The 15,721-nt window shown below is 53.0% G+C and overlaps 1 protein-coding gene across 3 annotated transcripts in view; it reads left to right on the top strand.

The window, feature by feature from the left end:
- The window catches only part of SDK2 (sidekick cell adhesion molecule 2), a 330,648-nt gene that overhangs the window by 271,257 nt on the left and 43,670 nt on the right, over positions 1 to 15,721 (top strand). For 2 of the 3 annotated variants that reach the window (XM_017884896.1, XM_017884898.1), the window contains exons 30-36: positions 851 to 1,052; positions 2,341 to 2,444; positions 2,980 to 3,050; positions 4,885 to 5,020; positions 7,943 to 7,999; positions 9,655 to 9,756; positions 9,912 to 10,027. In XM_017884896.1, coding sequence (XP_017740385.1) covers positions 851 to 1,052; positions 2,341 to 2,444; positions 2,980 to 3,050; positions 4,885 to 5,020; positions 7,943 to 7,999; positions 9,655 to 9,756; positions 9,912 to 10,027 — 788 coding nt within the window. The remainder of the gene's footprint in view (positions 1 to 850; positions 1,053 to 2,340; positions 2,445 to 2,979; positions 3,051 to 4,884; positions 5,021 to 7,942; positions 8,000 to 9,654; positions 9,757 to 9,911; positions 10,028 to 15,721) is intronic. The other variant, XM_017884897.1, reaches the window with a different exon arrangement.

The raw sequence follows: 15,721 nt of genomic DNA, 5'->3' as shown, positions 1-15,721 counted from the left end.
GAGGAAGGGAAGGGAAGGGGAGGGGAGGGAAGGGAAGGGGAGGGGAGGGGGAAAGAAGGAAGAGAGAAAGAAGGGAGGGAAGAAGGGAAGGAGGGAGAATGAAGGGAGGCAGGGAGAAAAGAGAGAGGGAGAAAGAGGAAAGGAAAGGAAGAAAAGAGAGAGAGGGAGGGAAGAAAGGAAGGAAGCAGGGAGGGAAGGAAGGGAGGGAAGGAAGAAGAAAATGTACTCAGGAAAATCAATTTGTATAGTGCTTCTCAACTGGGGACTACTTTGGCCCCAGGGGACATTGGACATGTCTGGAGACATTTTGGTTGTCACGGTGTGGGAGTGCTCCTGGCATCAAGCAGGTGGAGGCCAGGGACACTGCTGAGCATCCTGCAGTGCACAGGAAGCCCCCACCACAGAGGCATCTGTTCCGAATTCCAGTACTGCTGAGGTTTGAGAAGCCCTGCAGGAGGGGCGGGGCAGTGAGGCTGGGGAGAGAAGGAAGCCAAGCTGGGGCCTGGAAACTGCCTCATCCTGCTCAATCGGGGACAGCGCAGGGCCAGGCTCGGCCTCGTTTCAGGCAGGAACGAAGGAAGTGGGTGGGTGTTTGTCCCTCCTCACCGTCAGTCCTTGCTTAGGGCTGCCCTGAGGAGCTGTCAGTTCCCAGATCCTAGGGCTCTAGGAGGCTGAGGGTGGGCCTCTGACCCGGAGACAGGTGCTCGCTGTACCCAGGTGTGAGAACTTGCAAGGATCCTGCATGCACAGAATTGGGCTCAGATCACCTCCTTTCCTCCCTCGAGAAAGTCCAGCCCCCTCCACCGTGGCCTGGCCCACTCACCTGCTCCTCCCCCTCTGCCACCTCCAGACCGCCCGCAGCCCCCCAGCAGGCCGGTGGTGCAGCAGGAGGATGTGAGAGCACGCAGCGTGCTGCTGTCCTGGGAGCCGGGGAGCGACGGGCTCTCCCCTGTGCGCTACTACACCATCCAGACCCGCGAGCTGCCCAGCGGCAGATGGACACTGCACTCGGCCTCCGTGAGCCACAACGCCTCCAGCTTCATTGTGGACAGGTGAGGCCTGGGTCCACGCCAGCATCCCCGCCTCCCCTCTCCCCGCCAGGACCAGCGGCACTCCTCCACCGGGTAGGGGGCCTTCTGAAAACACCTCCAGCCTGCCCCAGCTCTCCTCCTAGCATGCACCACCCAGGTGGCCTCCGCATCCACTCTCTCCCTCCCGAATTAGCTCTATCCTGCTCTCCTCCGCTCTGTTCTCTCCAGAACCCTGTTAGGTTGCCTCTCAATGATCTATTTCTGAAGCCTAGAAGTCCCCCTTTAGCGAAGTGCCTGTCATCCTTCATTAGTGATTCTTCCAGCCGGGTGGCATCTTCCTCTCCAGCTTTAGTAGGGGAGTGGAGTGTCACTCCAAAATTCTAGCTTCAATTTAATTCTGAGTGGGTTGTATTTTTTATATTCCAGTTGATGTGACTGGGAGTTTTGAGCAATACTTTCTTCCCCACTTCTCCCACCCCCCATAAATCTAAAAGAGAGACGTTTACTCCGAGAGGAAGTAAGGCTTATAGAGATGAAGTACTGCTTCACTCTTGAGAACCTCAGCTCTTCCCTAATTTACTACAGTTGAAAGAGAGGCTGGGCACAGTGGCTCACACCTGGAATCCCAGCACTTCGGGAGGCTGAGGCGGGAGGATCACTTGAGGTCAGGAGTTTGAAACCAGCCTGGCCAACATGGTGAAACCCTGTCTCTACCAAAATAGAAAACTTAGCTGGGTGTGGTGGCACGTGCCTGTAATCCCAGCTACTCTGGAGGCTGAGGCACGAGAATCGCTTGAACCAGGGAGGCGGAGGTTGCAGTGAGCCGAGATCACACCACTGCACTCCAGCCTGGGTGACAGAGCGAGACTCTGTCTCAACAACAACAACAAAAAAAAGACTCCATCTCAAACGAAAAAAAAAGAAAGAGATGGCAGTTTGTGGGGCAGGGGAGGAGTTTGTTCCGAGTGGAGGTATTGATGCTTTTGTGGCTGCGTGGTTCTCCGAGGTGGAGAAGCTGCAGACATTTTCTTCCCGGGAACCTATGGCTTACAACTGGGGCTAAAGGCACCCCAAGCTGGCATGGTCTGGAGGACCTGGTCTAGGTGCTTGGGACTCCTGGGGCCAGGTCCCAGTTTGTCCTCTTTGTAGCAAAGCTCCTTTCTGAGCTTCAGTGTGCCCTCTATGTAGTGGGCTGGCACCCCACCCCCTTTCCCGAGCAGGGGCAGATCACGGAGACTCCCTGGTGAGGGCCTGGGGGCAAGGCCTTTAAGGAGCACCTTGGCTCATTGGCCCCGATTTCCCCCCACAGGCTGAAGCCCTTCACGTCCTACAAGTTCCGAGTGAAGGCGACCAATGACATTGGCGACAGCGAGTTCAGCGAAGAGTCGGAGTCGCTGACCACCCTGCAGGCCGGTCAGTACCCCTTCCCCAGCAGTCTCTCTCTCAGCCCACTGGCTACCTCCCGGGCACGGGGCATTCTCTTCTGGGGGTGGGGCCTCCAAAGATGAGAGGGGCGTGGGATCCACTGGGCCCTTCAGCTCCCGGGGTAAGGTCTCAGGGAGGCTTGGACCAGAGACACCTTTGCCAAGGGCTCAGGCTCCCAGGCCCAGCCTGGCCTGTGGCGCATTCCTTCCTCGTGTCCCACAAGCGGCCAGTGAGTGGGATGGGAGTTCCCAGCAGCAGCAGCAGAAGCGGCCTGTGGCTTGGAGGGGGCCACAGTGGAGGGGGCTCTGGGACCCTTGGGTTTGGGCCGGGTCAGTTCACAGCCCCTGCCTCCCTCCCCTTTACACCAGCCCTTTGTTCTGCAGAAGTCGGGCCAGCAGGCATGGAGGGCGATGCAAGCTGGACCTGCCCCTAGTCCTGTATTAGCAGAATCTGGTCCCAGTGGGTTCCTGGGGGGCCTTGAAGCTGTGGCCCCCAGAACCCACCTGTCTGCTTCTCTCCACAGCCCCGGATGAAGCACCCACCATCCTCTCAGTGACGCCCCACACCACCACCTCCGTGCTAATCCGATGGCAGGTATGGCCCAGCAGGCAGGAAGCTCCATGAAGACCCAGACGAGCTCTGCTCTGGGACTGGAAAGCCAGCAGTCCCCACCAGAGCTGCATGGAGCCCCCAGATTCTTTGCCCCCAGAGCACCTGGGAAGCCATGAGAAATCCAGGCGTGTGCATGCGACAGAACAGTCTATATACCGCGTGCCCACACATATACACTCACACAACACACCTCATTACACTCTCCAGATAGTCAAATCAGGCAGATGCTGTCATCCCCTTCTGCAGACGACCACTGAGAGTCAGGGAGGGGACCCGAATGGCCCCAGGTCACACAACCCGTGAGTGGCAGGGCCAGGTGTATTAGCCTCAGGCCTGCTGAGTCCTCGGACTGAAAAGTGCTTGGTGCTGTCAGGGGCCCCAGAGTCTCCATGAAGCCCCACTGGTCAGTGAAGGGATTCCTTATAGAGACCTATGCCCGTCACCATCACTGCGCAAGAAGAGAGGAAATGCCCCCCTTCGTCCATACCCCTTCCAGATGCCCACTCTTCACTGGGCACTGCCTGCTCTGCCATGGCCTGGGGAAGATCAGGCCAACTCAGCGACCAGGCTGCTCAGGGGTCCTGCCCCGCAGGGCCCCGGGGCAGGACCCCCCTGTGCCCTCTGAAGTCCAGCCTTGGCTCAGCAGGTCACCCACATCAGAGGGACCCCTGGCAAAACCGCGACTCTACTAAAAGTTCAAAGCACTGAACTCCTGTCACCACTTCTCCAGATCAAAGGGGCGGGCACTCTGTTTCAGCCATCTGCCACCCCACAAAGGGAAAGCCCTTGAAGACAAAGCCAGGAGGTACCCCCCCACACAGCCTGAGACACACAGCCTCAAGGAGAGGATGCTCCCTTAGATGAACATGACTTAGTGCACCTGTGACCAGGACGAGGCTGGAGCAACGTGGCGGAGGGGGCAGGGAGGTGCCCGCGGCAGCCGGGGAAGCCATTAAGGAGCTAATAAAGGCTGAGTTGTTTCAGCAGGTTTTTGGTTTTGGGGGGTTTTTGTTTTGTTTTGGGACAGAGTCTTGCTCTGTCGCCCAGGCTGGGGTACAGTGACCCGATCTCGGCTCACTGCAAGCTCTGCCTCCCAGCTTCACGTGATGCTTTTTCCTCAGCCTTCCAAGCAGGACTACAGGCACGTGCCACCATACCCAGCTAATTTTTATATTTTTAGTAGAGACGGGGTTTCACCATGTTGGCCAGGCTGGTCAGCCCATTCTTTATAAGCAGTATCATTAAGAAGTAGTTCCCACCTTCTCCCGAAGCCTGTTCTGCAGCTAATCTGTAGACAGGAGAGGAAGCAAAGAAGAACTTGATGAAGGGGTGAGGGGCGCACTCACCCTTGCATGTACTAAGAGTAGGAGAGGGCTCAGCTTGCAGGAAACACCAGGAAGTATTATCCAGGCAGGAACCAGCAGGCCTGGGAAGTTTGGTAATTGGGTGAAGGCAGCCCTTAAAGACAAAGGAACTGAAGAAGGAGTGGCTCTAGGAAAACAGCTGTGTGCTCCAGGCCCAATGATGCTGTGTGATCTTGGGAAAGTTCCTTTATGTCTCTGAGCCTCAGTTTCTTGCTTGGGTAAAAGGCGATTACGGATTCCTGCCCTTCCTTCTTTCCAGGGAATGCTGCAGGGATGAAATGGCCTCATCAGAAGTGCTTTGTAAATTTAAAATGCTCAATATTATCTTGATTTATTTTCCTGGTTAAAACACAGTCCCTGCTCTGTGGCTGCAGGAGGCATGATGAGAGAGCGTGGGGCGGGGTGGGCGGTGGTCCAGGTCCCCTCCCCATCCCCTATTCCCTTCCCTGCAGCCGCCAGCAGAGGACAAGATCAATGGCATCCTCCTGGGCTTCCGGATCCGATACCGGGAGCTGCGCTATGAAGGACTGAGGGGCTTCACGCTTCGAGGTATCAACAACCCAGGCGCCACGTGGGCCGAGCTTACCTGTGAGTGACACTTGGGAGCCGGGGGAATGGGTGGGACTGGGTGGTCACCCTCACCTTCCCGCTCTGGAGCTCTCAGCTTCCTGGAACCACTCTAACCTGAAACCCTGCCTCCCTCCCCGGTCTGTGCCTCTCCTTCCTCCCATCCCATTCATTCATTTACTGATATTTACTGAGCACCTTCTTTGGGCCCCAAGACACTGTGGGGCACACCAATGATCAAGACGGGCAAGGTCCCGGCCCTCTTGGAGTTGCAGGCTGGAGGAGGAGCCAGGCGAGCTGGGAAGGAAGCATTCTAAGAGGGCCTAAAGCCAGGGCCAGGCAAGGCTTACCTGGCACCAGCACTGGTGCTAATACAGAAGGATGATGCCAAGTTAACCAGGACAAAGAGATGGGGACAGCCCGGCGCATGAGAAGGAGCACCCTGCCCTTGAGGGACCAGAAGCCTCACCTGGTCACACCCCAAAAGCAGTAGTCCTGGCCCCTCTTTTCCTGGGGAAGTCACTGCCCTGCCTGTCCCGGGGACCCAGCCTGCCCCCTGGAGTGAAGGAAAGAAAGCAGGGAGTTCAGGTGGAAATGTCAGGGAGGGCCGATGCCCAGATCACAGCAAGGGCAAGATGTGTTTGGACTTTTGTGTTAGGAGCCACTTTGGTGGCATCAGGATGATGGCTTAGCCATGGTGGGAGGATGGGGAGCCAGAGACAGGCGCCCAGCTAGAGGCTGTTGCAGTCACATAGCAAGAGAGCACGCGGTTGGAACCGAGGCACAGGCTCGGGGTGGACTGAGACCAGTCTGGGAGATGATACATGATGGGCGCAGATGCTCCAGGACTCCAGGTTTTTTGGTGGTGTTTTTTTTCTGTGTGTATTTTTTTTTTTTTTTTTTTTTTTTTTTTTTTTTTTTTTTTAGATGGTTTGCCCAGGCTGGAGTGTGGTGGTGCAATCTCAGCTCACTGCAACCTCCACTTCCTGGGTTCAAGTGATTCTTGTGCCTCAGCCTCCCAAGTAGCTGAGACTACAGGCATGCACCACCACACTCAGCTAATTTTTTTTTTTTTTTTAGTAGAGATAGGGTTTTACCATGTTGGCCAGGCTGGTCTTGAACTCCTGACCTTAAGTGACCTGCCCACTTTGGCCTCCCAAAGTGCTGGGATTATAGGTGTGAGCCACCGTGCCTGGCCTGTTTTTGGTTTTTCAAAGTAAATCAGTCACTCACATAATAATTATTTAGTATTCCACATTGGCAGACAGTTAGGTGCATTTATGACAGTTAAGAGCTTTAGACAAAATGCTGCGAAGTGGTGCGGCCAATAAAATATTTTACAGCACAGCAGGTAGCAACAATAATTAGAACACCTTGGTACATAATGAAAGAAAAACTGAGGGTTTCCCAGTGGCTCAGAGCTGATGTTCATCTACACCTTTGGCTTGTTTGGGTCTGAAGTGCTTGTGTCCACCTAACATTTGGACTCAGACCACTAGAGATTTTTATAAAGAGCCTCCTTCCCTAAATATCTGCTATCCACCTACCTGGGACTCCATGACTGATGCGTAGGAGAAGAGAGCAGCAGGCAGGGGTACCCCAGAGGACTGGGTACTCAGGTGGATGTGGGACACTCACCCCAACAGACTAGCAGGAGAAGGGGGCAGTTTAAGAGCCTCTTCTTTTTTTTTTTTTGAGACAGAGCTTCACTCTTGTTGCCTACATTGGAGTGCAATGGCACAATCTCAGCTCACTGTAACCTCTACCTCCCGGGTTCAAGCGATTCTCCTGCCTTAGGCCTCCTGAGTAGCTAGGATTAAAGGCACATACTACCACGGCCAGCTGATTTTTTGTAGTTTTAGTAGAAACGGGATTTCACCATGTTAGCCAGGTTGGTCTCAAACTCCTGACCTCAGGTGATCCACCTGCCTTGACCTTCCGAAGTGCTGGGATTACAGGCATGAGTCACTGTGCCCAGCAATTTTTTTTTTTTTTTTTTTTTTTTAGAGACAAGAGTCTTGCTCTGTCGCCTAGGCTAGAGTACAGTGGCATGATCTCGACTCATTGCAACCTCTGCCTCCCAGGTTCAAGCGATTCTCCTGCCCCAGCCTCCCAAGTAGCTGGAACTACAGGCGTGCACCACTATGCCTGGCTAATTTTTATATTTTTAGTAGAGACCAGGTTTCACCATGTTGGCCAGGCCGGTCTCGAACTCCTGACCTCAGGTGATCCACCCCACCTTGGCTTCCCAAAGTGCTGAGATTACAGGCATGAGCCACTGTGCCCAGCTCAGCCTCTTCATTTTCACATTTCCTCCCTTGGTTCTCCCAAGCCTTTTGTGCCTGTCTTCTAGTGAGTTAGCAGACAACAAAATGATTGAGCATGTAGCAAAGAAATATTAATAGAGAAACTGAAGTAGCTGATCTGACAGCATGCCTTTTTGGTGGACATTTTTTCTTCTCTCCTTTTTTTTTTTTTTTTGCCCACATGTGCTTGTGGTTGTGATTTTATATTGCCTGTGTATAATACAGTCATATTTCCTAGTAGTAAAATTGTTTGTGGTTCATATGAGGAAATTAACGACTCCAGTATTTCATGCTGGTTTCCAGGAACTCTGCCCTGAAAGAAGGAAGACAGTTGGGGTGAGAGGGTCCCCAGAGATGTCCCTAGAGATGCTGGGCTACAAGGGGCTCATGTCATCTTGGGCCAGGGCATACCAGGGTGGAGGCAGACTGTCCAGGGAGCCTCCACCTTCCCCTGCCACCACTGCACTGTTATCCTGGCCCGTAACTCAGCACTGGAAATCTGGAAACACTCTTTCTGTCTGTTCACACTGTCAGCCCCGCCTGGCCGGGGTTTCTTTGTGGGTGGGGATGTGTCGGCACTAACCTCCTCTGTCTGCTGTCTCCCTCTGCGCCCCGCCCCGGCACCCCCACCCCATAGCCATGTACTCCATGCGGAACCTGAGCCGGCCCAGCCTCACCCAGTACGAGCTGGACAGTAAGTCTCCTTGCATGGCGGCTTCATTGCGGGCCCAGGCCTCCCACGGGGATTGGGAGTGGGGCCTTGAGAGACCTGATCACAGGCTGAGGAAGTGTGCCCACCCCAGGGGGCTTAAGGAATGAGACTACCCTGAACACAAGTGATAACCCTAAACATGTGGAAAAGTAGGCCGATGCCAGGGAAAGTCTCCTTCACGCCTGCCCTCTGTCGGGTGTGGGCTGGAAAAGGGAAGTCGGTAACCCTATGCTCCGCTGGGTCGAGGGACAGTGACAGCGGGGCCACAGCGGGAGCTGTTGAACGCTGCTGGGTAGGTGGGCAGGTGTCCACGTGGCTGCTGCTCCATCTAGTCCCATTGAAGGCACTTCTTGGCCCAACTGGGTCTTTTTTTTTTTTTTTTTTTTTTGAGACGGAGTCTTGCTCTGTCGCCCAGGCTGGAGTGCAGTGGCCAGATCTCAGCTCACTGCAAGCTCCGCCTCCCGGGTTCCCGCCATTCTCCTGCCTCAGCCTCCCGAGTAGCTGGGACTACAGGCGCCGCCACCTCGCCCGGCTAGTTTTTTGTATTTTTTAGTAGAGACGGGGTTTCACCGTGTTAACCAGGATGGTCTCGATCTCGTGACCTCGTGATCCGCCCGTCTCGGCCTCCCAAAGTGCTGGGATTACAGGCTTGAGCCACCGCGCCCGGCCCCAACTGGGTCTTACAGTCTGGCCCCGCACCCGGAGGGAGGTGACAGCAGTTTTAGTCACCTGCGTCCGTCATCCTCCCATGCACTAGGCATGTTCCTTCTGCTTGCACGCCCCAGCCCTTGATCTTTCTCTAAAGCCCCAGCCATGGTTCTTCCTGAGACCCGGGGTCTCAGGCAAGAGGGTTTCATGCTCAGGAGAAAATAGCGCTAGTTTAAGGCTAAATTCCCTTCCTCCTTCCTCCATCAACCAGTGGCCAACACAGGCTGCATAAACAGCTAGGCAAGGGTGACACCCCTCTCACAGCCCTGTTGAAGGGTAGACTCCACTCAGGGGAAGGGAGCAGGGGCAGGGAACCCGGAGAGAAGAGTGGAGAGGGTGGGAGAAACTTTCAGCCACAGGAGACAGTGACTGCGTCCGTTTCTTGCAGCTGCATCCCATTCCCAAGTTCTGCCAGGCGTTCTCAGCCAAGCACCTCAAACTTGGCAGAAACATCAGGTTTCTTACTCCAGAATTCGCATCCAATGTGCCCCTCCCCCCCTGGAGCTAAGCCCCGCTGTGCAAAGAGTTGGTGCATGGGGACTCTGGGCATCTGTCACGGTGGGGAAAGAGGACACGCTGGGCGTAGCGGGTGAAGCTATGGCCAGGCATGCCCAGGACAGCTTTGGTTTACGCTGGTTGTCCCAGTGTAAATATTCATAGTGCTTTTCAGTCTCAACAGTGTCCAGTTGAAAAATAAAATGTATGGTCACCCTAGGCCAGGAGGCCAACCAGCATCGCCCTATGTCCAGATTGGCACGGAGCATCCCCTGGGGGCCCCACCTCTCACCTTCTTCCTGCACCTTCACAGAGGGGACTAGAATGGCGGGGTGCCTCATTCCTCCCCGGCAGCCTCCACCCTCCCTGGGGGGCACCTTCCCAGCAGGGACAGTGACCCCAGTGTGCTTCCCCTCCCCCACTCTCCCCCATAGACCTGAACAAGCACAGGCGGTACGAGATACGGATGAGTATGTACAACGCTGTGGGCGAGGGGCCCTCCAGCACCCCACAGGAGGTCTTTGTCGGGGAGGCAGGTGAGCCGCGAACACCCTGTCCAGCCCCAGCATGCCTTTCCCAGCCCCACCCAGTTCAGCTGGAAGAGACGGGATCTGGGCTCCCCATCCCGCCCAGCCCTCCTCCCCTCCCAGGTTTACTCGCATGCTCACTGCCTACCCTGCACACCCTCCAGTGCCCACAGCAGCACCTCGTAACGTGGTCGTCCACGGCGCCACGGCCACACAGCTGGACGTGACTTGGGAGCCACCTCCGCTGGACAGCCAGAATGGAGACATCCAGGGGTACAAGGTAGGGTGCCCTCGGGCAGAGCAAAGAGGTGCATGGACGAGGGGCCAGGTCGGGGGCTGGGGAGTAAGTCATATGTGGGAGGCATGCAGGTCCCCAGGCCCTCCATTCATCCAGCCAGCCCCTGCCGCCTTGGCTATCTGGACCCAATTCACAGAAATATTGTACACCTGAAGCTGAACCACATCCATCCCCTCCAGCGTCCTGAGGGCAGGCTGAGCTTAGGTGCAAGAAACTCTAGCCATCCCTTGGCTCGTACCATCTCTGAGCAGCACACACATCCCTCCCCACCAACCCCCAGCCCCATGCATAACTTAAGACCCCTCCAAGGGGCTTTTGGCCCCATAATTACAATGTTGATATTAATCAGATAGCCAGTTAGCAAAGAAAGCATCACTGCCTAGTATTTGGAAATCACTGTTTAAAAATTTCTAGGCCGGGCACGGTGGCTCACGCCTTTAATCCCAGCACTTTGGGAGGCCGAAGCAGCCAGATCACCTGAGGTCAGGAGTTCGAGACCAGCCTGGCCAACATGGTGAAACCCCGTCTCTACTAAAGATACAAAAATTAGCCAGGCGAGGTGGTGGGTGCCTGTAATCCCAGCTATTTGGGAGGCTGAGGCAGGAGAATCGCTTGAACCCGGGAGGCAGAGGTTGCAGTGAGCCAAGACCATGCCACTGCACTCCAGCCTGGGTAACAGAGTGAGACTCCGTCTCCAGAAAAAAAAAAAAAAAAAAAAGGAATGTGTCTGCCTGGTTGGAACAGCTAGAACACATAACCCTTAGCTGTGTCTGCCTCCTGCACCAGTGTCCAGTCGACTCTCATTCTTGGCAGCTGGTTGTTACTCCAGAGAAAAGCCCCAGTGCCATGGCCTAAGTGGGGAGTAGGAGAGATGCAAGGCACCTCATCCCACAGGTGGGAGGAGTGTCAGCAAAGGGGAAGAGCTTACCCAGGTCACACAGCTCATTAATACAGGTAGCCCCAATTTAGGACAGAATCTAGCATAGGAGTCTCATTGCATCTGGGGTGAAGGAGGAGGAAGAAAGGAGGAAAGGCATGTTGCCAAGGAAGCCCTAAAGAAGGATAACACCCCTCAAGGCATTGCCCAGGAGCACCAGCTGGGAAAACTAAACATTGCCCCCCTAGCATATGCCTCCCACGGGAAAAGAAAGGGCCCAGGGCGGTGCCAGCAGCAGTTTGGCAGCCACCAGACTGTCCAGGCTTGGAAGTGGTGAGTTAATATACAGACCCAGGAAAATGTGTGGGTGCACAACACCATAGATAATACAGCAGAGGTCTACATGCTCCAGAAAACATGACCCGTACCTGAGTGGCAACTGTGGACATGAACGGAGAAAATGCTACTTCCTGGACATGTGATAACCAACGTACTGACATCAGCATTCACGAACATCAATGATGCATTAACTTCATCAGCCAATGAGCACAGTGAAGCTGATACTGCATTCCAGTCAGACTGCACACAACTGGTGCGTGGCAGGCGCATTCATGCACGTTCTGAGAGCTCCAGTCTTTCAGTTGTCAATGACACGTGTTTATTGAGCAGTTATTGTGTGCCCAGCATTGTTCTCAGAGCTGGGAATAACGCAGTGAGCAGGGACAATGTGAGCTCAGATGTTAGAGAGAGAAGACCAACAATGGACAAAGTAAATAATACCGCCAGGTGGTGGTAAATGAAGCAGGTTAGGGGAAAGCCAGATCCATGGGGAGGTTTGAATTTTTTTTCTCTTTTTTTTTTAGACGGAGTCTTGCTCTGTCGCCAGGCTGGAGTGCAGTGGCGCAATCTCAGCTCACTGCAACCTCCACCTACCAGGTCCAAGTGATTCTCCTGCCTCAGTCTCCCAAGTAGCTGGGATTACAGGCGCCTGCCACCATGCCCAGCTAATTTTGTATTTTAGTAGAGATGGGGTTTCACCATGTTGACCAGGATGGTCTCGATCTCTTGACTTCGTGATCCACCCACCTCAGCCTCCCAAAGTGCTGGGATTACAGGAGTGAGCCGCCATACCTGGCCTGAAATTTTGTTTTGTCTTATTTTATTTTACTTTATTTTATTTATTTCTTTTTTTTTTTTTTTCCTGAGATGGAGTCTTGCTGTGTCGCCCAGGCTGAAGTGCAGTGGTGCCATCTTGGCTAGCTGTCACCTCTGCCTCCCAGGTGCAAGCGATTCTCCCACCTCAGCTTCCTGAGTAACTGGGATTACAGGCGCCTGCCACCATGCCCAGCTAATTTTTGTATTTTTAGTAGAGACAGGGTTTCGCCATGTTGGCCAGGCCGGTCTCAAATTCCTGACCTCAGGTGATCTGGCCTTGGCCTCCCAAATTGCTGGGATTACAGGCATAAGCCACTGTGCCCAGGCAGGGTTTGAAATTTTCAATGGGTTGTTAAGGACTGGGCTCAGTGGCTCACAACTGTAATCCTGGCACTTTGGAAGGCGGAGGTGGGTGGATTGCTTGACTCTAGGAGTCCAACACCAGCCTGGGCAACATGGTAAAAGCCTGTCTCTACGAAAAGAAAACAGACAACAACAGAATTAGCCGGGTGTGGTGACGCATGCCTGTAGTCCCAGCCAACGGGGAGGGAGGTGGGAGGAGTGCCTGAGCCCAGCCGAGTGAGGGTGCAGTGAGCCATCATTGCGCCACTGCACTCCAGCCTAGATCAAGACTCTGTCTAAAAAAAACAAAAGGGTTGTTAGGAAAGGACTTAATGAGAAGGTGATATTTGAGCAAAAGCCTGAAGGAGAACAGGGTCCAAATCACATAGATCCAGAAAGAGAGGAAAGAAGAGCAAAGGTCTCAGGGTAGACAGTACTTGGGGTATACGGAAAGCCTGGTGTGTCCCCAGAGTTCCAGGGAGCACGATGGGACACGGGAAAGCCGGGGCTGGAGCACCTGGGGCCCTTCAGGGGCTTCGGCTTTCACTCTGAGTGAAGTCCTCTGAGTGGAGGACTGGGACCTGTAGAGGGTCCCGCTGGCTGCTGCGCTGAACATAGTCTGAAATGGGGAAAGCCCAGAAGCCATGGGGAGGCATCTGAACCATCCAGATGGGCCATGAAGGGGGCTCAGATCAGGCGAGAGCAGGGTGAGAAGTGGCAGCACTCGGTTAGTCCTAACATCAGAGCCGGTAGAATTTGCTAACACCCAGCCTGGCCAACATGACCAAACCTCATCTCTACTAAAAATGCAAAAATTACCTGGGGATGGTAGCGCAGGCCTGTAATTCCAGCTACTGAGGAGGCTGAGGCAAGAGAATCACTTGAACCCAGGAGGCGGAGGTTGCAGTGCACCAAGATCACACCACTGTATTCCAGCCTGGGCAACAGAGCGAGACTCCGTCTCCAAAAAAAACAAACAAACAAAAAAAAAATTACTGACAAATTGAACATGGAGTGGGAGAAAAGGGAGGCAACAAGGACAGCCCCAGGGTCTGTAGGATGATGGAGCAGGAGAAGACAAAGCTGGTGAAGGAGGAGGCTGCGGAGATCTGGAGTCTGGTTCCAGATGTGTTTGGTTTGAGACGTCTGTTGGACATTCAAGGGAAGACAGAACAGAGTCAGAGATGTATGTCTGGAATTCAAGAGAGAAGGATCAAACCAGAGATGTGAATTATGGAGTCCTCAGCATGTAGATGGTACTGAAAGCCAGAGATTAGACAAGGAAAGATAGAGAACAAGAGAAGTCTACAGATTGATTGAGCCCTGAAACCAAAAACTGAGTGATGTCTCAGAGCTCATGGGAAGAACATGCTTCCAGAAGGAGGGAGAACCTCTGGAATGGGAGAAAATATTTGCAAACCATACATACGACCAGGGGTTAATAGCCAAAATATGGAAGAAACTCATCCAACTAAAAGGAAAGAAAATGGGGCAAAGGACCGGAATGAACTTTTCTCAAAAGAAGATACATAGGCTGGGCACGGTGGCTCACGCCTGTAATCCCAGCACTTTGAGAGCTCAAGGTGGGCAGATGACCTGAGGCCAGTAGTTGGAGACCAGCCTGGCCAACATGGTGAAACCCTGTCTCTACTAAAAATACAAAAACTTGCCGGCCGTGGCAGCAGGCACCTGGCTGAGGCAGGAGAATCGCTTGAACCCAGGAGGTAGAGGTTGCAGTGAGCCAATTTCATGCCATTGCACTCTAGCCTGGGTGATGGAGCCAGACTCTATTTCAAAAAAAGAAGAAGAAGATATATAAATGGTCACCAGGTATCTGGGAAGGTGATGAACATCGCTCAGCCTCAGGGAAATGCAAATCAAAACCACAGTGAGATATCCCATCACACCTGCAAGGATGGCTGTTATCAAAAAGTCTAGCTGTAAGTGGTGGTGAGGGTATGGGGAAAAGGGAACCTTTGCACAACTGTTGGTGGGAGTGTAAATCAGTACAGTCATTTTGGATAACGGTATGGAGGTTCTGCAGAAAATTAAAAATAGAACTCCAATGATCCAGCAATCCCACTACTGGGTATTTATCCAAAGGAATTGAAATGAGGCTCTTGAAGAGCTATCTGCAGGCCCATGTTAATTTCAGCATCACTCACAGTAGCCAAGATGTGGAAATAGCCTAAATGTCTGTGAATGGATGAATGAATGAAGAAAATGTGGTTTATACACAGTGGAATACCATCTAGTCTTGAAGGAAATCCTGCTGTTTGCAACAACACAGATGAACCTGCAGGATATTACACCAAATGAAATGAACCAAGCACAGAAAGACAAATACTGCATGACCTTGCATATATGCGGAATCTAAAATAATCAAACTCATAGAAACAGAGAGTAGAGCGGTGGTTGCCAGGGGCTGAGGGAGTGAGGGAAATAGGGAGACGGTCACAGGATACAGCGTTTCAGTGAGGCAGGATGAATACTATCTAGATCTAATGTACAACATGGTGATGACAGTTAATGACACTGTATTGTACACTTGAAATTTGCTCAGAAGGTTCTTACCACAAGAAGATGATGAACATGTTAATTAGCTTGACTGTGGTAATCATTTCATAATGCATATGTATATCAAAACACCATGTTGTATACCTTAAATGCATAAAGGTTTTGGGTTTTTTTTTTTTGTTTTGTTTGTTTGTTTGTTTGTTTTTGAGACAGAGTCTCACTCTGTCACCCATGCTGGAGTGCAGTGGCGCAATCTCCACTCACTGCAACATCCACTTCCTAGACTCAAGGGATTCTCCTACCCCAGCCTCCCAAATAGCTGGGATTACAGGCACCCACCACCACACCTGGCTATATACAGATTTTGTCAATTATACCTCAATAAAGCTCAAAAAAGAAAAGAAAGGGCAGGGAAGTGGGCAGAGTAGATGGCAGGTTCGTGATTATAATGGTGCACTCCTATGCCTGCCCCTGTCCACATAAGGCATTTGTTTATCCAGCAGATATTGATTGAGCACCATGGATGTGCCAGCCATGATTCTAGGTGTTTGGGTCCCAAGGGAGCCACATGGACCAAGATGCCTGCCCTCTGGAGCCTGCATTCTGGCAGACTCATCAGTGTGCACTGCAGCTCAGCAGTGTGCCCCGTGAGGACCAGGATCTGGGCTCAGTCCCTTTATGTCCTTTGCACAAGTGTCAGTCCCTCTCACTATGAATCATCAGCTAACAAAGGTCTGCAGAATGCAGCACTCACAAACAAGACGCACCTGCCGGAGTGCCTGGTT

The sequence above is a fragment of the Rhinopithecus bieti genome, unplaced genomic scaffold (assembly GCF_001698545.2).
Source record: "Rhinopithecus bieti isolate Rb0 unplaced genomic scaffold, ASM169854v2 scaffold_13400, whole genome shotgun sequence".
Lineage (NCBI taxonomy): Eukaryota > Metazoa > Chordata > Mammalia > Primates > Cercopithecidae > Rhinopithecus > Rhinopithecus bieti.
The sequence above is the reverse complement of the archived record's forward strand: the minus strand, read 5'-3'. Positions and strand labels throughout refer to the sequence as shown.